The following is a 20555-nucleotide window of genomic DNA, read 5'->3' on the forward strand; positions in this document are numbered from 1 at the left end:
GCGTTCATCCTCGTCAGGAAAGTGTAACAGATGTGTATTGGCCTACTTCTAACCAAATATATATGTGTAAACCTGTTATATTTTACTATATTTAAAAATTTTAAAGGGAAAAGAAGGGGATCTTATTTCCGCATTATTCTACTGTGTCTCTTCACAAAATGCTTCACAGGGAACATGCGTCTCGAGAGATATATCGTGTGCAACTCTGGTACTTTTCTCATTGTCTTTAGTCATCTCTTTGTAGCGCCACATTCTTCTGTATTTAACGTCAACAAATGCACATGAGCGGTCTTTTACCGCATAATTTTTTAAAAAAAAAGGTCAATCGGTCAATCTGCCAGTATTTTTGTCATCTTTAAAGGATGAATTCTACCCGTTCTAACTTTACTCTGTACTTTCACCCGAAGTATTTTTTTTTTTTTAATTCATTAAGTTACCACTTGAATGTTGAGGTATTGTATCGAAGAATTCACATAAATGACAGTATATGTTATATTGTCAAATAGCTCATAGACACCATTCCAGGCCTTCAAGAAAGGCTAAGGTGCCGAAAGCTAAGAATTTTCAGAGGGATGCTCCAGAATGAGGCATTCCTTATTCAGCAGAGTTTATCCATTTTGACACAAATTGTATGTTTTCTTAACCTTAGATGCCTATGGCCCTCTTGGTCCGGCCCAAATGGCTTCCCCAAGGTTCGCATATACGTATTATGTTCACAGATGTATCATTTTCAAGCAAAGAACAGAATGACATGAACTTTTAAGAAACATAATGGTTAAGACCTTGACCTTCTTTATTAACACCACCTTTACTTAATAAGCGGTGAATAGGTGTTATTTGTTGAATATTGTCAAGATCTCAAATGTCATGGCTAAATTGCATAAAAAAATTCAATATTTGATTTTGTGGGAAAATCTCATGATCTCCAATAAATGGAACTATTGCGCTCTAACTAGGCTATATCATGGCAAGATGTTTTATCCGTAAGGAGGAAAGATTGTAAACTAACTATAAAAAGCCTAATCATATTTTGCACATTAAGTTTATTTGTTCTTTATAATATTCTTTTGCTAGATTTTTCTTACACAGCTTAGCTAATTCTCAATATAATTGTTATTATTATTTTAGCAAATTTATTTTGCAAGATTTACTTTGGATTGGCAAAAGGTGTCAAAGAAATCTTGCAGGGGAATGAAAATGATGAAAATGAATTTCAAGGTTTTTAGCATTTAGTAGCACCAGTTCCTTCAATAAGGCTAAAACAGTTAAATTAAATGTTAAAAATGGAAAACTACTTTGGTAAACTAATCTTCATTTTTAAAATATTTCTGTGAATTAAGCTCATTTCTTCCATGGAAGCTTCGGAAGATGCACAAGGCTTACGAACCAAAGCGAAAACGGCACTGCACATATCGTAGTACTGCACTGCAAATTTTAGACCGTTTTAGTATGCCTAGTAACGCAAATTTGGTTATAAGGAAATCAGGAAAACGAGCGATGAATTATTTTGGAAAAAATGTGTGCTTATAAATATTTACTACAGGATGCTTTATATTTATATTTAAAACAGGAATATTTGTTTATAATTTATATTTATAACAGTATTATTTATAACAGGATGAGAACAGGATGCTGGGAAACAATCTAGATTGATCAGTCGATCCCAACAGGTCAGTTGAAGAAGATAGGACATAAGCATCGATTTGAAAAAAAAAATGTAGCTGGGTGTTAACCACATCCGAATGGCTCCCGTTGGGAATTCATGTTGGGGCTCGGAACAGGGTGAGAAAGAGGTAGATTTTTAGCCAGAATTTTGGCTCAGGGTGGCTTAATACTGTGACAAACGTAGAGCAGTAGTGAAGTCATGACAAACGTAGAGCAGTAGTGAAGTCATTACTAAATTTGTGTCAAACATTCAGCCCTGGTAAATATTTATACCTTTTTTTCATGAAAGACTGAATTATATGTAAGCTTATTTTGAAATTCGCTATTCAAATTCGATATCTGTGCTGCCCAGGGACTAAAACTGTTTTTATTTCCATGTTCCGCCCCCTCCTCTTGATGACCAACATGCTAAACAGGTTGCCTAAATTGTAAACTATAAAAACGTTTGAATTGGCAATTCTATATCAGAATTTCAAGTCAAAAATCACTCACCAAATTGGAGATAAAAGCGGATTGAAATAGATTTTGTTCGTCAAAAAAAGGTAAATCATCCAGAAGTAAGATCACTTCACATCAGCGAAATGAGGTCACCTAGAAGGGGGTTTCAAAAACTCTTATTTGTGCTCCTTATCGCTAAGTATCTGGGCCCGTTAGAAAAGAGTATAAGCGTCTTTGTCATACGAACCATGGGGAGGGATAGCAATGACATGATCGTACAATTTCACAAAGGACGCTCAGGGCTCACAAAATAATCCCACTGCCAGAAATAATATCGTATATTTTGATCATTAATAGAAAGTTAATATTCTTTATTTATTTCAGCGCAGGCAAGATTCATTGGGTGGCTCCTCATCTGATGATAATCGCTCATCTGGTCATGCATCCATGTCTGACGGTCATACTTCGTCATCTCCCCCTGTCGAAACCCTTCCAAGACACAAACACTATCGAATACCCACTCAACTTAACTCAGTTCCAGAGGATGATAGGTAGATATATATCCTATAATAGCAAATAATATTATAGGAAGTTGTAGTTTAGACCAGAGACGGCCCACACAGGTTTTGAAAAAAGTCCCGCCCCCCGAAATCTCAAAATTTTTACGGTTGTTAGTATGCATCTTGTAAAATCCATATTATTCATTTTTTTCATCCTTAAAAGTTGTGTCCCCTCCTCCCTAATCCCGTACCCTACAAAGCCCTGGTTATGTGCTTTAGTTGAGAAGGAATAAAGAAGCCAATGAGGGAATCGAAGCTCCAGGGATATTTTTATTAGTTAAGATGCATTTAAGCAGAAATATGTCTGAACCAACTGATGTTAACCACAAAAATTTTAGTCGAAAAAAATATAATTGGCTGTGTTAAAATTTCTATAGTGTTAAAGTTTTCTTTTTATGAAGAGAATTGCACAACGAATACCTTATTTATGAATATCATATCATGTAAAATATAATTTAAAAAAACTATTAAACGAAAATTAAATTTCATTAGCATGAAACTATCCGTGAGAGTTTCGACTTTACTTCCTTTTTATTATTTCATTTTCCTGAAAAAGGAATAAAAGGTGATTTGTTTTATGATGTATAATGAAGGTACTGTATTCTCTCGTTACCAAGACTCATTGCAATTTTCAAGAGCCACTGAGATTGATGATGGGTAATATTGATGTTTGCATTTAAGTACTTAAATTCAAGAAGGACCATGTTCAACTTTTTTTATCTACGGATGGAGGGGGGGGGGGCTTATGAGCTTTTAAGTAAAAGTAAAAGATGGTCATACAGGGCAGCATATTCACTTTAAGTTACTTGACTTCGGGCTCTGCTCTAATCAAATGGATAACGTCTAAGGGATGGCCCTCGGGCTTAATTTGTGCTCCAATACAAGCCAGGTTTTGAGTTATGTATTTACTTGAAGTTCTATTTCTAGTTAAAATTGCCTGGTAAAATTAAGCAAATCAGATGATGAATACAGTTCGGTACGATTTATTAATCCACGGCAGCTGAGCCATGGATGTAACTATTTTAGTTTCCTTCTTAATAGTATTATCATTGATTTGGCAGTAATTGTACTCAGAATTTATGCTGACGTTATGCACTGTAAAGCAGTTATCGAGTTGGTTGATATTTTCCAAGGTTGTATATACACAAAAAATGCCCCCCCCCCTATTTTCACCAATTTTGAAAAGAAAAATTGACCATAGTTGTTTTCAACTTACACAAGTTACTCATCGCAACTTCTATCAATTTTTAAAACTAAAGCCACATTTTATGCTGAATCCTTGCCAAACTACGTTTGTTATCTAAGTCAAGCCTTTGTTTTATACTGCTCTAAAATAGGGGATTACATTTATAGCAACTATGATACTTGCTTTATTTTTTTTTTTTGCCTAAAACCACCGAACCCGAAATTCTTATTGATAAATTCTGATGTCCAAAAAAACGACCAAAGAAATTGTTTGAAAGCTTGTCTTCCTTGTAATTCTTCCATTTTACATAGTTTTGTTTATTCATTACCATCTACAAGCAAACTATTTATGACAACAGTTTGTCTCGAAACTAGAACATAGAGACGAGTTGAAAGGGGGGTAAAGGTCGTGACGGGAGTCCATATATGGGCATAGAGTCCCTAGGGAGAACACCTGTGCTGTCAGTCCCAATCCCACACCAAATATGGGCCTGGAATCCCCAGGGCAAATTATAGCGTAATCGGAGTGGGTAAATGCCCTCTTTTTTCCAAAGGTCGATTTATTTGTTGTTGTTGTTTGGCCAAGTGCACGCTAGGGTCGAAAGCTAAGATCCAGGAATAGGAAACAGGTTTATGTGTTTCCTTCTAGACCAATCAGAGGCTCGCTTACATATCCTTCTAGACCAATCAGAGGCTCGCTTACATATGGTTTTCCCCATTACATAACAATTCGCCCTTGAGATTTCATATATAACGGACATGTATTGTGATTAAATTATCAGAAAGTATTGTGACACAGTGGAAACAAGAATGAATATTATTGATGAGCTTGAAGCCTTGACAACCTCAATTTACAATGTAAGTTCTGTTTAAGTACATTTTCATTTTTTATTTTCAAATAAAATTATTTTCCTTGGTCACCCTCCAGTATATCTAAGTAAATCCCCTCCCCCACAATACAAACTCCACTATGCTATCTTTATACTCGCTAGAAAACATAAAATATATTCTTTTTACCACATAAACCCCCATCAAAAACCCCAATGTTTTTACAAGTATAACTCTCGCAATAGAAATAATTTTCTTTTTTCGATAAAATTCTTGCTTTTCTGTATTGTGATCTTTTCTGTAACTGACTTCTGTCAATTCTTTAGGCATTGTGCCGCTCTGTTTTGACATAAAGCTCCGCGCAAGCTTATAAATAGTTTTGTCACCCCTTTTCCTGTTTTGTTTACATTAGCGGCTAGGTTAGGCAATTTAGGTTTTCAATGCTTTTTGTATAATTCTGTGTTTGTCTGAAAATAGCGGAGAACTAATTGTTTGAAGAATTAGTGATAAATATCTAGGACATTATAATTCTATATTCTCTGCAAGAGCGAAACAAGTTATTCTCCAAAAATAATTGCTAACAATATTTTAATGACATTGCTGAAAAAGGGGGGAGGGGGATTGTTGTTCTCCATCAAATTAAAACGGTTTTTTCAGACAATTGCAATAATTAAGCTCTGGCCTACGCAATCTGTATTTGGAGAAGTGAAACGAGTTATTTTCAAATTAAGGTCTAACAATATATTTAGGACATTGCTGAAAGGGGGGGAGGGGGACATGCCTCAATTCTATCGTCATCATTGTAAAGTGAAAAAACAAAACTATTTCTTCGCGTTAGGGCAGTAAGAGGACCGAGGGTTTCTAAGAAAAAAAGATAGCTTTATTATGTATACTGCATAGATGCCATTTACATCAAGATTGTAATTTAGGCCTATAAGCTGCTAGGCTAACAATCTTTTTTCTATTTTAAAAGCCTATAGACGGGAAACATTTAAAAAAATTTCTCAGCAATGTAAAAATAGGGGCATTTCTCGCAAATTTTACCTTTTTCTTTGCTTTTGGCTTAGAGGGCTTCTTTGTGATAAATATGTTATACACACAATTATGGGTAGTGGGGGTGGGGATACTAATTTTCCTTCTTTAAAAAAGGGGGAAAATATTTTCCATACTAAATTTTTCTCTTCTTTTAAGGACAATTGTGAAGAATGTGTGCCCCCTCCATCTAAGAGAGCAAGAGAGGGTGAGGCTGCCCCAATGCAGCCTGGCAGAAAGTTAAAGAGAGAGTGGGCGGATAACTACAATGCCGAAGCCCCACCTACGCAAGATCATGAAATAGCCCGTCACCCCCTTATCAGACATTGTCGAGGGTCTTAGGAGCTGCCCCGCCTATACATGATAATGAGGTTGCCCTCCAACACGCGCTACCCGGACCATCTGGCACTCAAATACAGCCGGAATTTGCAAATGTGAGCATTTTTTCTTACCTAACTTATCAGGTATATCTAAACATAGCCATTTTTCATCGCGCAGTAAAAGTGTCTCAGAGATATTAAAATGTTACCCCCCCGACCCCAACCATTGTTTTAAATTTCTCTGCTCCCCCCGCCCTCAGAGATATCTAAATATAATGTAATTTTTTTTTGCTTTGTCAAATCACTCTCTTTTTCTAATCTTTCCAATTTTTTCTTGCCCCCCACTGTAGGCCAATAAACTGTTGCTATCTCTTTGCTATCTCTTAATAATATTTTTAGCTAATTTCCAGTCAATTACTGTTACAGAGCCTTTTTATCTCAAAATTCTGTTTATTACTAGAATATTATAGTTTTAATTTTTGACATAAAGCTCCGCGCAAGCTTATAAATAGTTTTGTCACCCCTTTTCCTGTTTTGTTTACATTAGCATTTAGGTTAGGCAATCTAGGTTTTCAATGCTTTTTACGTAATTATGTGTTTGTCTGAAAATAGCGGAGAAACTGATTTCGTCTGAAAAATTAGCGATAGATATTTAGGACATTGGAATTCTATATTCTATGTAAGAGCGAAACATGTTATTCTCCAAAAATAATTGCTAACAATATTTTTATGACATTGCTGAAAGGGGGGGGGAGGGGGATTGTTTTTCTCCATCAAATTTAAACGGTTTTTCAGACAATTGAAATAATTAAGCGCAGACCTACGCAATCTCTATTTGAAGAAGTGAAACGAGTTATTTTCAAATTAAGGTCTAACAATATACTTAGGACATTACTGAAATGGGGGAGGGGGCCATGCCTAAATTCTATCACCATCATTGTAAAGTAAAAAAACAAAACTGTTTCTTCACATGAAAAGTATGGGGCTGGAATTTCTAAGAAAAAGATAGCTTTTTGCGCCGCGGGACCCGGGAAGTATGGCGGTCACTATGGCTACCGGGAAGTGCCGCGGGACCCGGGAAGCGCCGCGGGACGCGCTGCAGTCGCTCGCGGGGCCGCTTGGAGGGGACCATTAAATGGTAGAAAGTGAGGGGGGAGGTGTTTGACCAAAATAAAAGTGTTTTCTATTTAAAGCGTTGTAGATTGTAATTAAGTATCGCCTACTATGTGAAGCGTTTTAGATTTTCGTTAAGTATTGCATTCTATTTAAAGAGTTTTATATTTTCTTTAAGTATTGACTTCTATGTGATTTTTTAAAAATGTATTAAGCTGGAACTTACAGAATATCGATTGAGTAGGGAATTCAATGCTACTAAGCATATTTTAAATAATAATCCAATTTAAAAAAACTAGGGGTGTTTTGAAACCATTGAAAATAAGCTATTTTTCATTTATAGGTTGCATTGGACCCATGTTCGCCATCTCCCCCCTGCTCGTCAGTTGGTGAAGGAGAGGACACACCGGTGGACTTCCACAGCAATTCACCATGGAGTGGTAATTCACTGGAAATTCCAGATAATATTGAAGAGTTTTTAACTGATTATTTTAATGTAGATTATAGCGCAGTTGATCAGGGGGACTTGAGTCAAAACACCTTGCCGCTGGTTGATTATATGCCAACGCATGTACCAGGGACTCCTTCTCTCGTACCCTATAAACTGATGCCCGGTCCCTCTTATTATGTTTATTCCCCGCCCCCTCGTATTGAAAAAAGTGGCTGGGGAGGGGTGTTGATAATATATAAGAGGGGGGGGGGGGGGGGGGTAATGTCCAATTTGACTTTTCCCGAATTTCAGTTATCAAATACAATTTTAAATGCAATAGTTGTCTACACTGCGACTTTTGGTGACCCATTTAATTCGCTTTTGTGTGGTAATTTTGTGTTTGGCCCCATAGAAATTGTGCATGACTAGGTAGATAGAATTCGTGCACTGCTGGAGAATCAAATTCAATTATGGGGAGGGGGAGGGATTCAATTAAGGTTTCTATTGTTTTAAAGGTGTTCTATTTAAATGAGGGGAAAAGTGAAGTTTACCACCATTATATACACTCAGAGATGCGTTCGATCTATCCGAATTTAGAAAATTTTGAGGGTGTTTTTTGTGAGTGGGTAGGTCATATTATTACGAATCTTGAGAATTTTAATGAAAATGGGAGCGGGTCTGTAGTTCTTTATGTTGAAAATTTAAGCGTGATTATCTGTAAATTTAAAACAGATTTTATTTTAAGAGGGGGGCATAGGGATAAGGGTACAGTTTTAAAATAACATCCTGATTTAGAGGGGTGTCAAGGCGTCCAGCGGATCTGTTTTGAAACAGGCCAAAAATGTTTCAAGTACGCTTTCCTCATATCAGCATTCGAGCCTCTAGCACGTCACGCTACCAAGACGAATTTAGACTATTGGGCTGTACATGGGAAGTAAGGGTCCAATTTTCCCATTGTAGATTTCACTTGTTTAGAGGGAAAATACCCAGTAACGCTAAGATCTATTGACATTTTTGAAAGGGCTAATGCCCATTTAAATATCGGCGTTACTGAGGTTCAGTATGAAACTGAATTTGAAGATGGGGCTCGCTCAAAAAAGAAATGAATGGTCTTCCCTGTAAGCGGACCGTCGATTGATTTGGTCACACACTGGGTTTGGCTGTTGTACATACCACCATCTAGTGACTTTGCCAATTCAATTGGCCATTTCAATCCTATTACAGACATCAGTAGAGTTCTGGGGGAGGGTAAGGGGCGGGGGGGGGGGGGGTACGTTTATACTGTCCAACATGCCTCTCTAGATTTTTGACAGAATTAAAGCTGCAAAGTCATGTGAAGCATTGTAGACGGCATGGCTACCAAACAGCGGAAAAGGTTTCCAGGGAATAGGGCTATTTTACGTTTTAAAAATTTTCAATTCACCCTCCTCCAGTGCAAAAAAATATCTTTGGATTTTGAAGCTAAGCTGGTGGAAATGAACGATCCTTAATTTTCAAACCGAGTCAAAGAATATCAAGCTATTGCAGTTTCTTAATCGCATGCCCAAAGAGACAGTTCTAACACCATGCAGTTGTTAGAAATAGTAGAAACATTGGATGAGGGGGAGTGCATGATCAAGGCACTGACTAAATTAATTGGCACAGCTAATGGCGCTATTTTTTGTTTGAAAAATACACATTATCCTATGGTGTTGTCTGCAGAGGATCGTCTCGCGATTAAAAATCAAAAAATATGTTGGGTTTGTAAGGGGGAATTTGAAGAGGGGGATAAAGGTACTAAAGGGAAAAGAGGGGGAGGGGGAAAGGCAGAGATCATAATCACGTGGGGCAGAAGCGCTCTGCGGGGGGTAGTAATTTTAGAGGGGTAGCACATCAATCGTGTAACTTAAATGTTAGCCAACAGTTTTTTATCCCTGTTTTTATTCACAATTCAAATTATGATTTAAAATTTATTTTACCGGCACTGGCACGTATGCATAGGGAGGGAGGGGGAGTAGATAGTCCATTGGTAAATAATTCATTTACCTATAACATTATTCCCAAATCGGCCGAGAAGTTGTTGCTTCTCGAGCTGAAATGGCAGGTAGTAAATAATGGACATACGTGTTGGAATAAAATCAGGTTTTTAAATTCCTTTAGTTTTTGTCCCAAGGCATTGAGTCAATTGATTCAAGTGCAGAAAAGCGACAATTTTGATAGCTTTCTCTTCCTTAAACAGCACTTTCCAGACAGTGAAATGTATGACCTATTGACCTGCAAAGGTGTATACGCATATGACTATTACTGTTCTGGCGCTCGCTTAAGCGAGGTGAAACTACCTCCAATTGAATCTTTTTACAATTCACTGACCAGTAGTGAATGCACAGCCGAGGACTATGAGTTTGCCAAGAAGGTGTGGGCTAAGGGGAATTGTAAAAATGGGTGGGATTATTGTAGACTATACTTGACCAGTGACGTTTTAACTCTGTTGGACATAGTCTGTTAGAACACAGACCAAATCTATTCAGAGTTCGGGCTAGATATAGGTTATTAGTTTTCCACGCCACATTTGGTGATGGATTTGATTTTAAAAATTAGTAGGGAGGAAATAGGCCTAATCACCGATGCAGATCAGTAACTTTTTTTAGAGCGTTCAATGAAAGGAGGTTAGGTTTTTCATGGGAATCGAGTTTTTTCAACTGATCCGAGCGGACAAAACAGCAGCACCGGTGCAAAGTCAAATGCACTGTTCTTGGACATGAACTCATTGTACCTCTCGGCAATGTCTCACTACTCTTTGCCGTTTGGTAACAATCAATAGCTTGAGAAACCTTGTGAGTTCCCCGACATTACCACCGTCGAGGACAATGGGCCACAAGGATTGTTTCTTTGAAATTGACGGGCACATTCCACTGGCGCTTCACGATTCAGTCAGAGATTTTGTTTTTCCCTGTATCAATCGACCCGTGAGCAGGGACTCACTGAACCCCTACAATCGATCATTGGTTATGGATATGGGGATGCACTGGACCCCCTCTAAGCAAAAACTGATTGCTGATTTGGACCCTAAGGAGAATATCGTTGTTCACCATGTGCTTTTGCACTGGATGGTGAAAAATGGCTTCAAGATCACCATAATACCTAGGGTCCTGCAATTCAATCAGAAACCTTATTTGAAGACGTTTATCCACACTTTTGTTCATAAATGTTCTAGGACAAACTCCAAAGTAGAGAAGGAAATGTACAAACTCATTCTAAATTCAGCGTTTGGCAAAATGTGTGAAAGCGTACGTAACAGATCTCGCTGCGACGTTGTGACTGACCCTCTAGAGTGTGCACGAATTATTGCCGACCCTAATTTTACATCGTTCACGAGCATAGAGGCTGGCATGGTTCTTCTACACAGGAAAAAGCGAAATGTGGTACTGAACAAGAATATAGCAGGAGGTAGTTCAGTACTAGAAATTTCCAAAAAGCTCATGTTGTCGTTTTTTTACAATGTAGGCAAGGTGGAATGGCCACGGGAGGGGGAGGTTCAAGTTTACTATGGGGATACAGATTCTCTGCTGTTAAAGGTAAAAAACCGAGGATTTATTGGGGGATTTAGAAAAAGGGGAACACATCAGCTCGCGGATGGATTTCACCAACCGGAATTCGTCCCTCTACCCCGAGTTGGTGAAACGTCAAGCCCCCAACCAACTATTAATGTTAAAATCAGAGACGGGGAGTGATTTGATATCCAGGGGGGTGTTCCCGGGTCCTAAAGTTTATTACGTTAAAACGCATAGTGGGGATGAAAAACAGGCGTGTAAAGGGGTGCCTACACACTTTGTAAAGAGCAATTTCAACATGAGCGTGTACAGAGACTGTGTAGAAAGTAGCTTAGTGCCGAGAGCACAAGTGCTTGCAATTAGCTCTCTACAGTATAGAAACTATACTGTAAGAGTGGAAAAAAATGCAATGTCGTGTATATCCGACAATGTGCTCGAGAATGGTGTGAGTGTCCTGCCTCATGGCCACTACCGTATTTCAGACCGAGTTGAATGCATAGACTATCGCAATCAACTTGGTCTGGATAAATTAACATAACCAACTAACCAAACCAACTAACCAACTAACCCAACCACCATCAACCTTTCATAAATTAACTAACCCAATCTCACCTTAACCCAACCTCAACTAACCCAAGCTAACCTGCAGCAGTGACGACAGCTATTGTACAGTTTTTGGGGGGTGGGGGGGCCCTTCCCGCGGCTGGCCCCGGGGTGTGGGGGGTCCCGCCCGCGGCCGGCCTTCGGCCCCGGGGGTTGGGGGGTCCCGCCCGCGGCCGGCCTTCAGCCCCACGGCTACTGGGGGGTGGGGGGGTCTCCCCATTTAAATTCATAATGTTCAACTGCGCTAGTTCATGTTCCAAGGTTTTTTTTTCTGTTGTTTTCAAGTGTTGTTGTTGTACAGAAAAGTGTGCTACTCTACTAATGTACATAAATTGTTCTTGCGGGACAAAAAAAAAGTGTTTTAAGACAAAAAGTGTTGTTGATCTTGCTCTTGCTGTTCATGTTGATGAACAAAAAGTGTTTTTTTATGTTGTACATAAAGTGTCATTTTTATCATTGTTCATGTTGAACAAATAGAGTTTTCATGTTGAAAATAAATGACCATGAAATATTGTCAGGTTCTTGTTGAACATAAAGTGTTATTTTTATGTTGTTGTTGTTGTTCGTGTTGAACAAATATAGTTTTCATGTTGTAAATAAATGACCATAAAATATTGTTTTTTGTCATGTTCTTGTTGAACAAGTGTTATTCTTATCATTGTTGTTGTTGTTGTTCATGTTGACAGATAGAGTTTTCATGTTGAATAAATGACCATGAAATATTGTTTTTTTTGTTGTTCTTGTTAACGTAGATAGATCTATGGGAAAATTATTGCTACTACTTATTCATTGGACACGTATGATTTACAGTTAGTTGTAGTCCGACTGTTGTCAACAGCAGCAGCAGCAGCATGTATCAATTTAAAACACCCTTCAGAGCGTTTCTGTGTGGGCCCTTAATGTCGGGGAAAACAACACTTTTAGCTAAAATAATTCTAAATTGTCAGAAAATGTTTTTGGAAAAGCCGAAAAAAATCTACTATTGCTATAGTATTTGGCAGGAGTCCTATGATCAAATAAAAGCTATTGCCACAGCCATACCAATACAATTCACGGGGACTTGATGTTTTCAATAGTATTGAACCGAACTCGTGGCTGATTATTGATGATTTGGCTGAATCCATTAAACAGTTCTCACAGGAAATGCTACAACTGTTCACCGTTCGCTCCCACCATGAACACGTTTCCATAACCCTAGTTCTACACAATGTGTTTCATCAGAGCAAATGCATGCGAACCCTTGCTTTGAATTGCACTATCTATATTATCTATCGAGTTGTTCGTAATTCTAGCTCGCTAAAAACTCTCAATAAACAGATATACCCTGGCGCCCCTAAATTGCTGTTGTCAGCATACACTTAGGCGACTAATAAGCCCTACGGATACATTTTTTTGGATCTTAATCAGAGCACACCCGAGGATCTACGTGTAGTCACCGACATTTTCGACAATGAAATTACAGTATATCTTCCGGTGAACAGTAGAAAAGACTATTAGTTGCCATTATGGCACTGAAGAAAATACACGAATAGCATCATATATTTTCCATTTTAAGCACTTCAATACCTCCACTCAGGAAGGTCATATCCAAAACTAGTGTCGATGATGATTTCATTAACCTAATATCTGAACTTTGTATAAATTCAACTGAGGGCAATGTTCAACTGTCAGAAGGTGTTAGACAACAGACAAAGCAACATCATTCCACTGTACGCGCCTTGGCTTGTAAAAACAAGGGAAAAAATTTTAAAAGAAAACGGCTCCTTCAAGCAGGCGGTAGCTTTTTCACACTTTTACTGCCAATAATTGCAGGACTTGTAAACAGTTTTCTCTAGAGAGAGAATGGCTAAAACCTATAAATTGACACCATTTGAACTTGTCCTCTCGCCCGTCGAACATTTTGAAGACAATCTAAGCAAATTCATTAATGATGAGAATATTGCCGGTGACAAAAACTGCTTTTACATCAAAATGCATTGCGACGTGTGGACAAACATAAACCTTATCGTGAGAGACCCACCGCCACCACCGATCCCTCTAAACAGGAAACATCTCCTCAAGATTCTGCAGCAGCAGCAGTGCAATCAAAGGAGAAGGAATTGAATTCAATTGTGTCGAAAATTGGAAACCTATTGCCACTGACCTATCGTGAACAGAGTAAAAGAGTATTATCATATCTTATGTCGGAAACTGGTGATGAGCATCAATTTTAAGTTGACAGCACAGGGAAACGAATTATGATTCAGGGAAAACGTTATAATCTAGTTGATTTAATTTGTCATATGGTGACGAATCGTAAAGGACTTTTATCATTTGACAATAATCTATACACCTTTCTAACTGCATCGAACTCTCCTAGAAGCCTTATTGGCAATAAGCAAATTCTAAAGAAACTAATAGAATATAGTCCTCCAACAACACCTAAATCACCATTAAAAAAAGAAGAAGATTCAATATTTAAAAATACCATCAGTAGCAGCAGCAGCAGCAATGATTTTATAACACCTGTGGCTGCTAGTCAAAAGCGAAGACAAATTGATTCACCTTCCAGTGTGCAAAAGGGGAGTGGACATTACGCTACGTGTTTGCGTTCAAAATGGATGAAGTTCTGAAAGGTGTCTATGAAAATATTGGTGAAGCGGGAAGTTTAAGTTCTCCCTAAACGCTTTCTAAAGTTGTCTCCGGCACCACATTAAAAAAAGCAAAAGAGTATCTAGAGAATGAACCGAGTTACACACTGCACCGGAATCACAGGCTTCGCGACAAAAAATATCGACGAACTAAAGCCTTTTTCCCTCTGCATTTAATGCAAATGGATCTTTTAACTTTAGATGCAATTCAACGGCGTCACAATGCACCCTACAAATATATTCTGGTGTCAATCAGTGTCTTTAGTCGCTATGCCTATGCCATTCCATTACGGTCAAAGAGAGGTGTTGAAGTTGCTCATGCCATTGAAAGTATTCTTGGACAGGATTGCTATAGAAAAATTCAATCGGATCGTGGTAGTGAATTTGTTAATCCCATTTGCAAAAGGTTCTATTGAAATATAATACAACACTTTATCATAGTCACAGCCCGATAAAGGCTGCATTGGCTGAACGATTAATAAGAACGATTCGTCTATTAATTTCAAGATATTGCACACTGAAAAATACATCTGCTTTTATTCAGGATTTAGATAAAATCATGGGGATATACAACCATCGACCCCATCGATCTCTGTCCAACTCAAGCCCTCGGGATGTTCACTGCAGTGAAAATACATTTGATGCTTTTCTAAATCAATGCTCCAATGATGAAAAAGAAAAAAAATGTGAAGAAGAAATTCAATGTTGGTGATACTGTTCGAATTGATAGAACCACCAATATGTTTGAAAAGGGGAATTATTTATGGAGCACCGAACTTTTTAACGTGTCCAAAATCCTGGACACCGAGCCCACGACATATCGACTGCGAGACACCAAAGATGATGAGATTCTCGGCGGTTTTTATGAATATGAACTACAAAAAGTTAGAAACACTAGTGAAATTTATCAAACTGAAAAGATATTAGAGTCGTACTCGTAGGGGCAAGAGACAGTTGCTTGTTCGCTGGCTAGGATACAACTCTGCTTTTGATTCTTGGGTCAGTGCTGAAGATATTGACAATGCCCAATGATTTCTATGTTACTTTAATGTCCAATGTTTCTGATCCTCTCTACAATGACTTGAATAGAACAAGTGATTTTTGGACGAAACTCTCCCCCCCCCCATCAAATTCGATGGAAAGTATGAAGTGGCTCTTGTCGACTGTATTTTCAAAAATACTTATGAGATCCTGAGAAAAGATCATAAATATGAAATAAAAATTAGACCCTATGATTGGCCGCCACCATCATCAGGTGATCAAGAACAAATTCAAAAAATCAATTGGATGGATTATCCATATATTGAATTACCCTACGAGGAACTCACCTGTATAACTGATTTATGTCGTTCTATTAATAAAAGAAATTCCGATCGTAAATAAGGAGCTTTTCATTTCAACTATTCAAAGGAGGAGGGCAACATCTACATTAGTTCACCTATTGCCAACGAAAAGGTTATTCTCAATGATAATCTAAAGGATGTTCTTGGCTTTAAGCTCAATATAATCAATGGTAAAAGTGCCGGAAATACTAATTTCATTTTTGCTGACTACCCACCTGCCTTCTCCACGGACACTTGTATATTTATCCTCGCTTCATTTGTGGAAACATCTCGGGTTGGTAATTCAAATGTTCCCCTACCCCTCCTACGAGTTCTTGAACGAAAAACCAATCAAGAGGATATTCACCACTACAATATAAAGCATCTTCAGTATATTCCCGTAAACACTTCCTATTTGGAACTCTGTCAGTTAACACTAAGAACTGAATTGGGTGATCCCATAGCGATTTCAAAAGGTTTGGCTGTGATTACATGCCATTTCCGCCCCATCGTTCAAATTCAACAAGATGTCTAATAGAAAAGGGGTATTCACTTGTCCTGATATTAACTGCTATGTTAACACTCTTGGCCGAAGACAATAGGGCAATGGAATGGACTATTACAATGGGCGCTTGTTAATGTCTGGCTACGGCCTTGGCAGTTGGTTTGCTAAGCTGTTTCGCTCTTCACTACCACTGGCTAGAAAATATCTTGTACCGGCTGCGACAGGTTTTGCATCCTCTACACTATACGATTGGGGCTCTGGCGAGGTTTTTAAAAAAATTGCTACGGAAAATCTCAGATCCAGTGCGCGAACTTTTGGGGAAAGATTAAAACAAAATGGCATAGGCTTAAAAAGGTCTAAAAACACTGCAGCACTCATCAGTCTCCACTCATGTTGGTAACAAAAGACATCAGACCTCTTTTCAAAGAAAAGAAGGAAAAGTCCGACACGTAGTGTAAACAGAAGAAGAAGCCCCAGGAAGAGAATTGTTAGATCGAAACTAGATTTCTTCTCTTAAGATGTCCTACCTACCGCATAAGGATTCTCACCCTTCAATCACCGCCTCATTGAATCTATTCAATGCTGAAAATGTTGATGTGAGTGTCAAGCATGGATACTATGAACAATTCTATCCACAGCAACCCCTCTCCGATAATATTCACTTTCAAATTTATTCCAATGAAGACTACTTTATGGATATGTCTTCAACATTTATAGATTTACAAATTAAAGTCCAGAAATCCGATAATACAATGCCAATTCGGGGCGATGGAATATCCTATGAAAATTGTATATTACATAATTTATTTCGTCAAATTAGTGTCTACATCAATGGCACGCTGGTGAGCACAAGCAATAATCTCTCAAATTATACAAGCTATATGCAATTCATGCTGATGACACCCAAGTCATACAAGGAATTGAGAGTTACATCCAATGGATATGAATATATTACTAATATTGATAGTACAGATGCACTTAAAAATGCTACAACTAGTGAATTACATCTAGTTGGAAAAATATATCATGAAATATTTAATATACCCCAATGGCTACCACCCAATGTGAAAGTGGATATAAAACTGACGCTTGCACCATCCAATTTCATATTGAGAAAAGAACTTGCTGCCAATCCTGATGTAAGTCTCTCCATCACCTCGGCAATACTTCATGTACGCAAACAACAGGTCATGAGTTCTGTTGCTTTGGCAGTGAAAAAACTGAGAGCCAATGGAAATAATATTAAACTACTTGTTCCTCATACAATCACCAATCAACTTCATATTGCCATGGGCTCACGCACCTTCACCGATACATCCTTTATCAATGGTGAAATCCCATGATAATTCGCTCTGGCATTTGTGAAAAGAACTAGTGCAATAGGATCATGGACTGAATGCCCATAGACATTCGAGATGTTTTGACTTTCATCTCTTCTGTGCAAAGTAAATGGTATCCCACTCTAAATTCTATCTTTTGAGAAATTTTATAAAACATTGTATGAGTTGACGATGCAAACCCTAGATCACGACTTTCAACTATTTGAAAATGGCATAACCGAGGATATGCTTGCCAAAACACATGGTATCATTGTGCTAGATTTGTCTGGTAAACAGGATATGATCATAGTACGTAAGGGGAACGTGCGTTTAGAGTGTACCTTTGCCGATCCATTGGCTTAAAGTATTGCACTAATCTCACTAAATCAATATGAAGCCTATTGGTAAATTACACCCGAAGGCAGTGTTCTACTAGACTTGGCACCATGAACACCAGTCAAATAATTAATGTATTTAATATGGATCCCTACATGTCCCAGTACAAATCTTATGGTCTGCCCTCGGACTATCTTGGAAAAATTCAAAGTGTCAACAATAGCTTAATTATTGTTAATAGTACTCCATCGACTGTCTTGATGAGTCATTGGCTGTGCATCTTTCAAACAATTACGACGATTGAATTTGTTTATCCTCTTGGTCTACCCTAAACATTTTACACGCACAACATCAACAACTTTATTGAGAGCAGTGGAAAAATTATTATTCAAAATCGAAAGAGGGTGCAGGATCTAACGACTAAAACCCGTGGCTTCCATACAATACTATATTTTGTATTCGGATGTCGCGGCTATACTTACAAGCAGTTTATCCACATTTATAGTGACAATCCACGTCTGAACGACTTCCTGGTGGAAAATATCCTCTCGGACCTGTACAGTATTGATTTCAGTGCCCGAAGAGTAAAGTGCTTAAAAAATGTTTGTAAATTTGTTTATTAATAAAATGTATATATATACAACAATGTCTTTAAATCTTCACTTTAGATTTCTTCTTCTTCTTCGATGTATAGGCAAATGTCGTGAACCACTAATGCCGGTAAATCATTTGGATTCACTGTATATTGATCTTGATTGACTGCAAAGTCAGGGTCACATTTTCTACAGTATAATGTAACTTCACTCTTGTCATATCTCTTTGTATAGTCAATGATACTATTTGCATTCATATTATGAAATTCATGAGTTTCAATGTGTCTATTTGAAGCAATATCACATACAGTGTTTTCAAATGGTGAATCACATTCGGTAACTGCCAAATAAAAATCACTTGGTTTATAGTCATAGTAGGCAGTGTCGTCACAACGGTGACGTAGAAACCAAATTGTCTTGTTACCCCAACAGTTGAATCGTAGACCAGATTCTTCCTCCCAGAATAATTAAAATCCACGACGATACCAATCTGGTAGAAATAAACTAAAATCACGTTTGGGATTCTTTCCAATCATAGCGGGGTAAGTATTCTCCCACTGATCACATTTATCATGGTGACAATTGGAGCACAGGTGTCCTCTAGGGTGAGAGTCACAAATCTCCTCAAGACAAGAATTACACCCTTTAATTTGTACTGCATAGCCTCTATGCAATTTACAAGGATTACATAATTTACACTTTTCACTATAGTCATCAATAATTGTACAATTCCCATATTGAGTCCAACTGCCAAGAGTGTACATGTATAATTGACATGTATAGAACATTTTTCGGTTTCCAATGTTAACTCTCTCACAGGTAAAACAAAACTGATCGTCCTCACTCGATAAATTCAGTGAGGGGAATGGAGAGAGAAGTAACTCTGTGACATTACCTCTTTTGAATGGTGGACCCATCTACACTGAATCCATTGGCAATGTTTTCAAAAGTGTATCCACGATATGATTCTGCTTTGTTCCAATTAATATATAAATAAATTAAGCATAAGCATTTTAATTAAATTTTAAAAGGTTCAAACAATTGTTCAATTGGGAAGAATCAGTCTTCATTTTATTGTCAAGAGCTTCCTGAGAGAATATCCAGCATTGAAGAGATAACCCGAGAAAATCATCAACCAAAATCAAATGTTTTTCCATAAACGCTGGATTTGATCTAATTCTCTCTTTCTCAGATTTATTCATTTTTCAATCCTTTCACTCTGACTGATGACTCTAGACTGACCCTGATTCGTTAGCTCGAACCTAACCTAACCAGACAAGAAGAGGAACATTTTCGATTTCGAAAAAATTTTATTGAATAATTTCAACAACAATAATGCTAAGAATGGACAATTAGCAATACAGTTTATTGTCTTCGATATGTTTAACTAATGCACTGAAAGCACATTGAATTCTATTCACATGTGCTATATCAACTTTTGCAGCGAAACATAATTGATCCTCCATTTTAAATTTGCTCAAGAATATCACATATCTTGCATATACTCCGTCCCATTCCAGACAAAGCCGTGATCCTCTCGTAATTTCCACCGCAATGTTTGGTGCTCTTGTATTATTGCCATCAACTCCACTCTCAAATTCTAATAGGGTAAACATTCCACTCACCGTTATCAACACACAAATATACATCCAAATGAATAAAGTCGAAACTGTTCTTTTCACTCCTTTGAATTCTATTCACAGACTAATAAAACTATAGTAAAAATCCTTTCCTCATATTCTCTGCAATCCTCCGCCGCTAACATGTAAGCGAGCCTCTGATTGGTTTAGAAGGAGACACGTGATCCTGTTTCCTATTCCTGGATCATAACATTCGCCCCGAGCGTGCACTTGGCCAAAACAACAACAACAAATAAATCGACCTTTGGAAAAAAAGAGGTCATTGACCCACTTCGATTATGCAATCATTCTCCCTGGGGATTTCATGCCCATATTTGGTGTGGGATTGGGACTGACAGCACAGGTGTTCTCCCTAGGGACTCTATGCCCATATATGGACTCCCGTCACGACCTTTACCCCCCTTTCTACTGAGACGTTTGACTCTAGATACTATCTAAGGCAACAATTAGTTGTATGGCATGGAAATTGGAATGCTTTAATTGGTGGCGGAGGTACTGAGGGGATA

At 37.9% G+C, this 20555-nt stretch overlaps 1 protein-coding gene across 4 annotated transcripts in view; it reads left to right on the top strand.

Annotated features, from left to right (window-relative positions):
* LOC148952171 (ankyrin repeat and BTB/POZ domain-containing protein 2) overlaps nt 1-20555 on the top strand; it is a 321201-nt gene that overhangs the window by 227329 nt on the left and 73317 nt on the right. For all 4 annotated transcript variants that reach the window (XM_089089639.1, XM_089089641.1, XM_089089640.1 and 1 more), the window contains one exon: nt 2488-2654. In XM_089089639.1, the coding sequence (XP_088945765.1) occupies nt 2488-2654 (167 nt within the window). The remainder of the gene's footprint in view (nt 1-2487; nt 2655-20555) is intronic.

The sequence above is a fragment of the Artemia sp. Qi Xiang Cuo genome, chromosome 5, assembly GCF_049724085.1.
Source record: "Artemia sp. Qi Xiang Cuo chromosome 5, ASM4972408v1, whole genome shotgun sequence".
Classification (NCBI taxonomy): Eukaryota; Metazoa; Arthropoda; class Branchiopoda; order Anostraca; family Artemiidae; genus Artemia; species Artemia sp. Qi Xiang Cuo.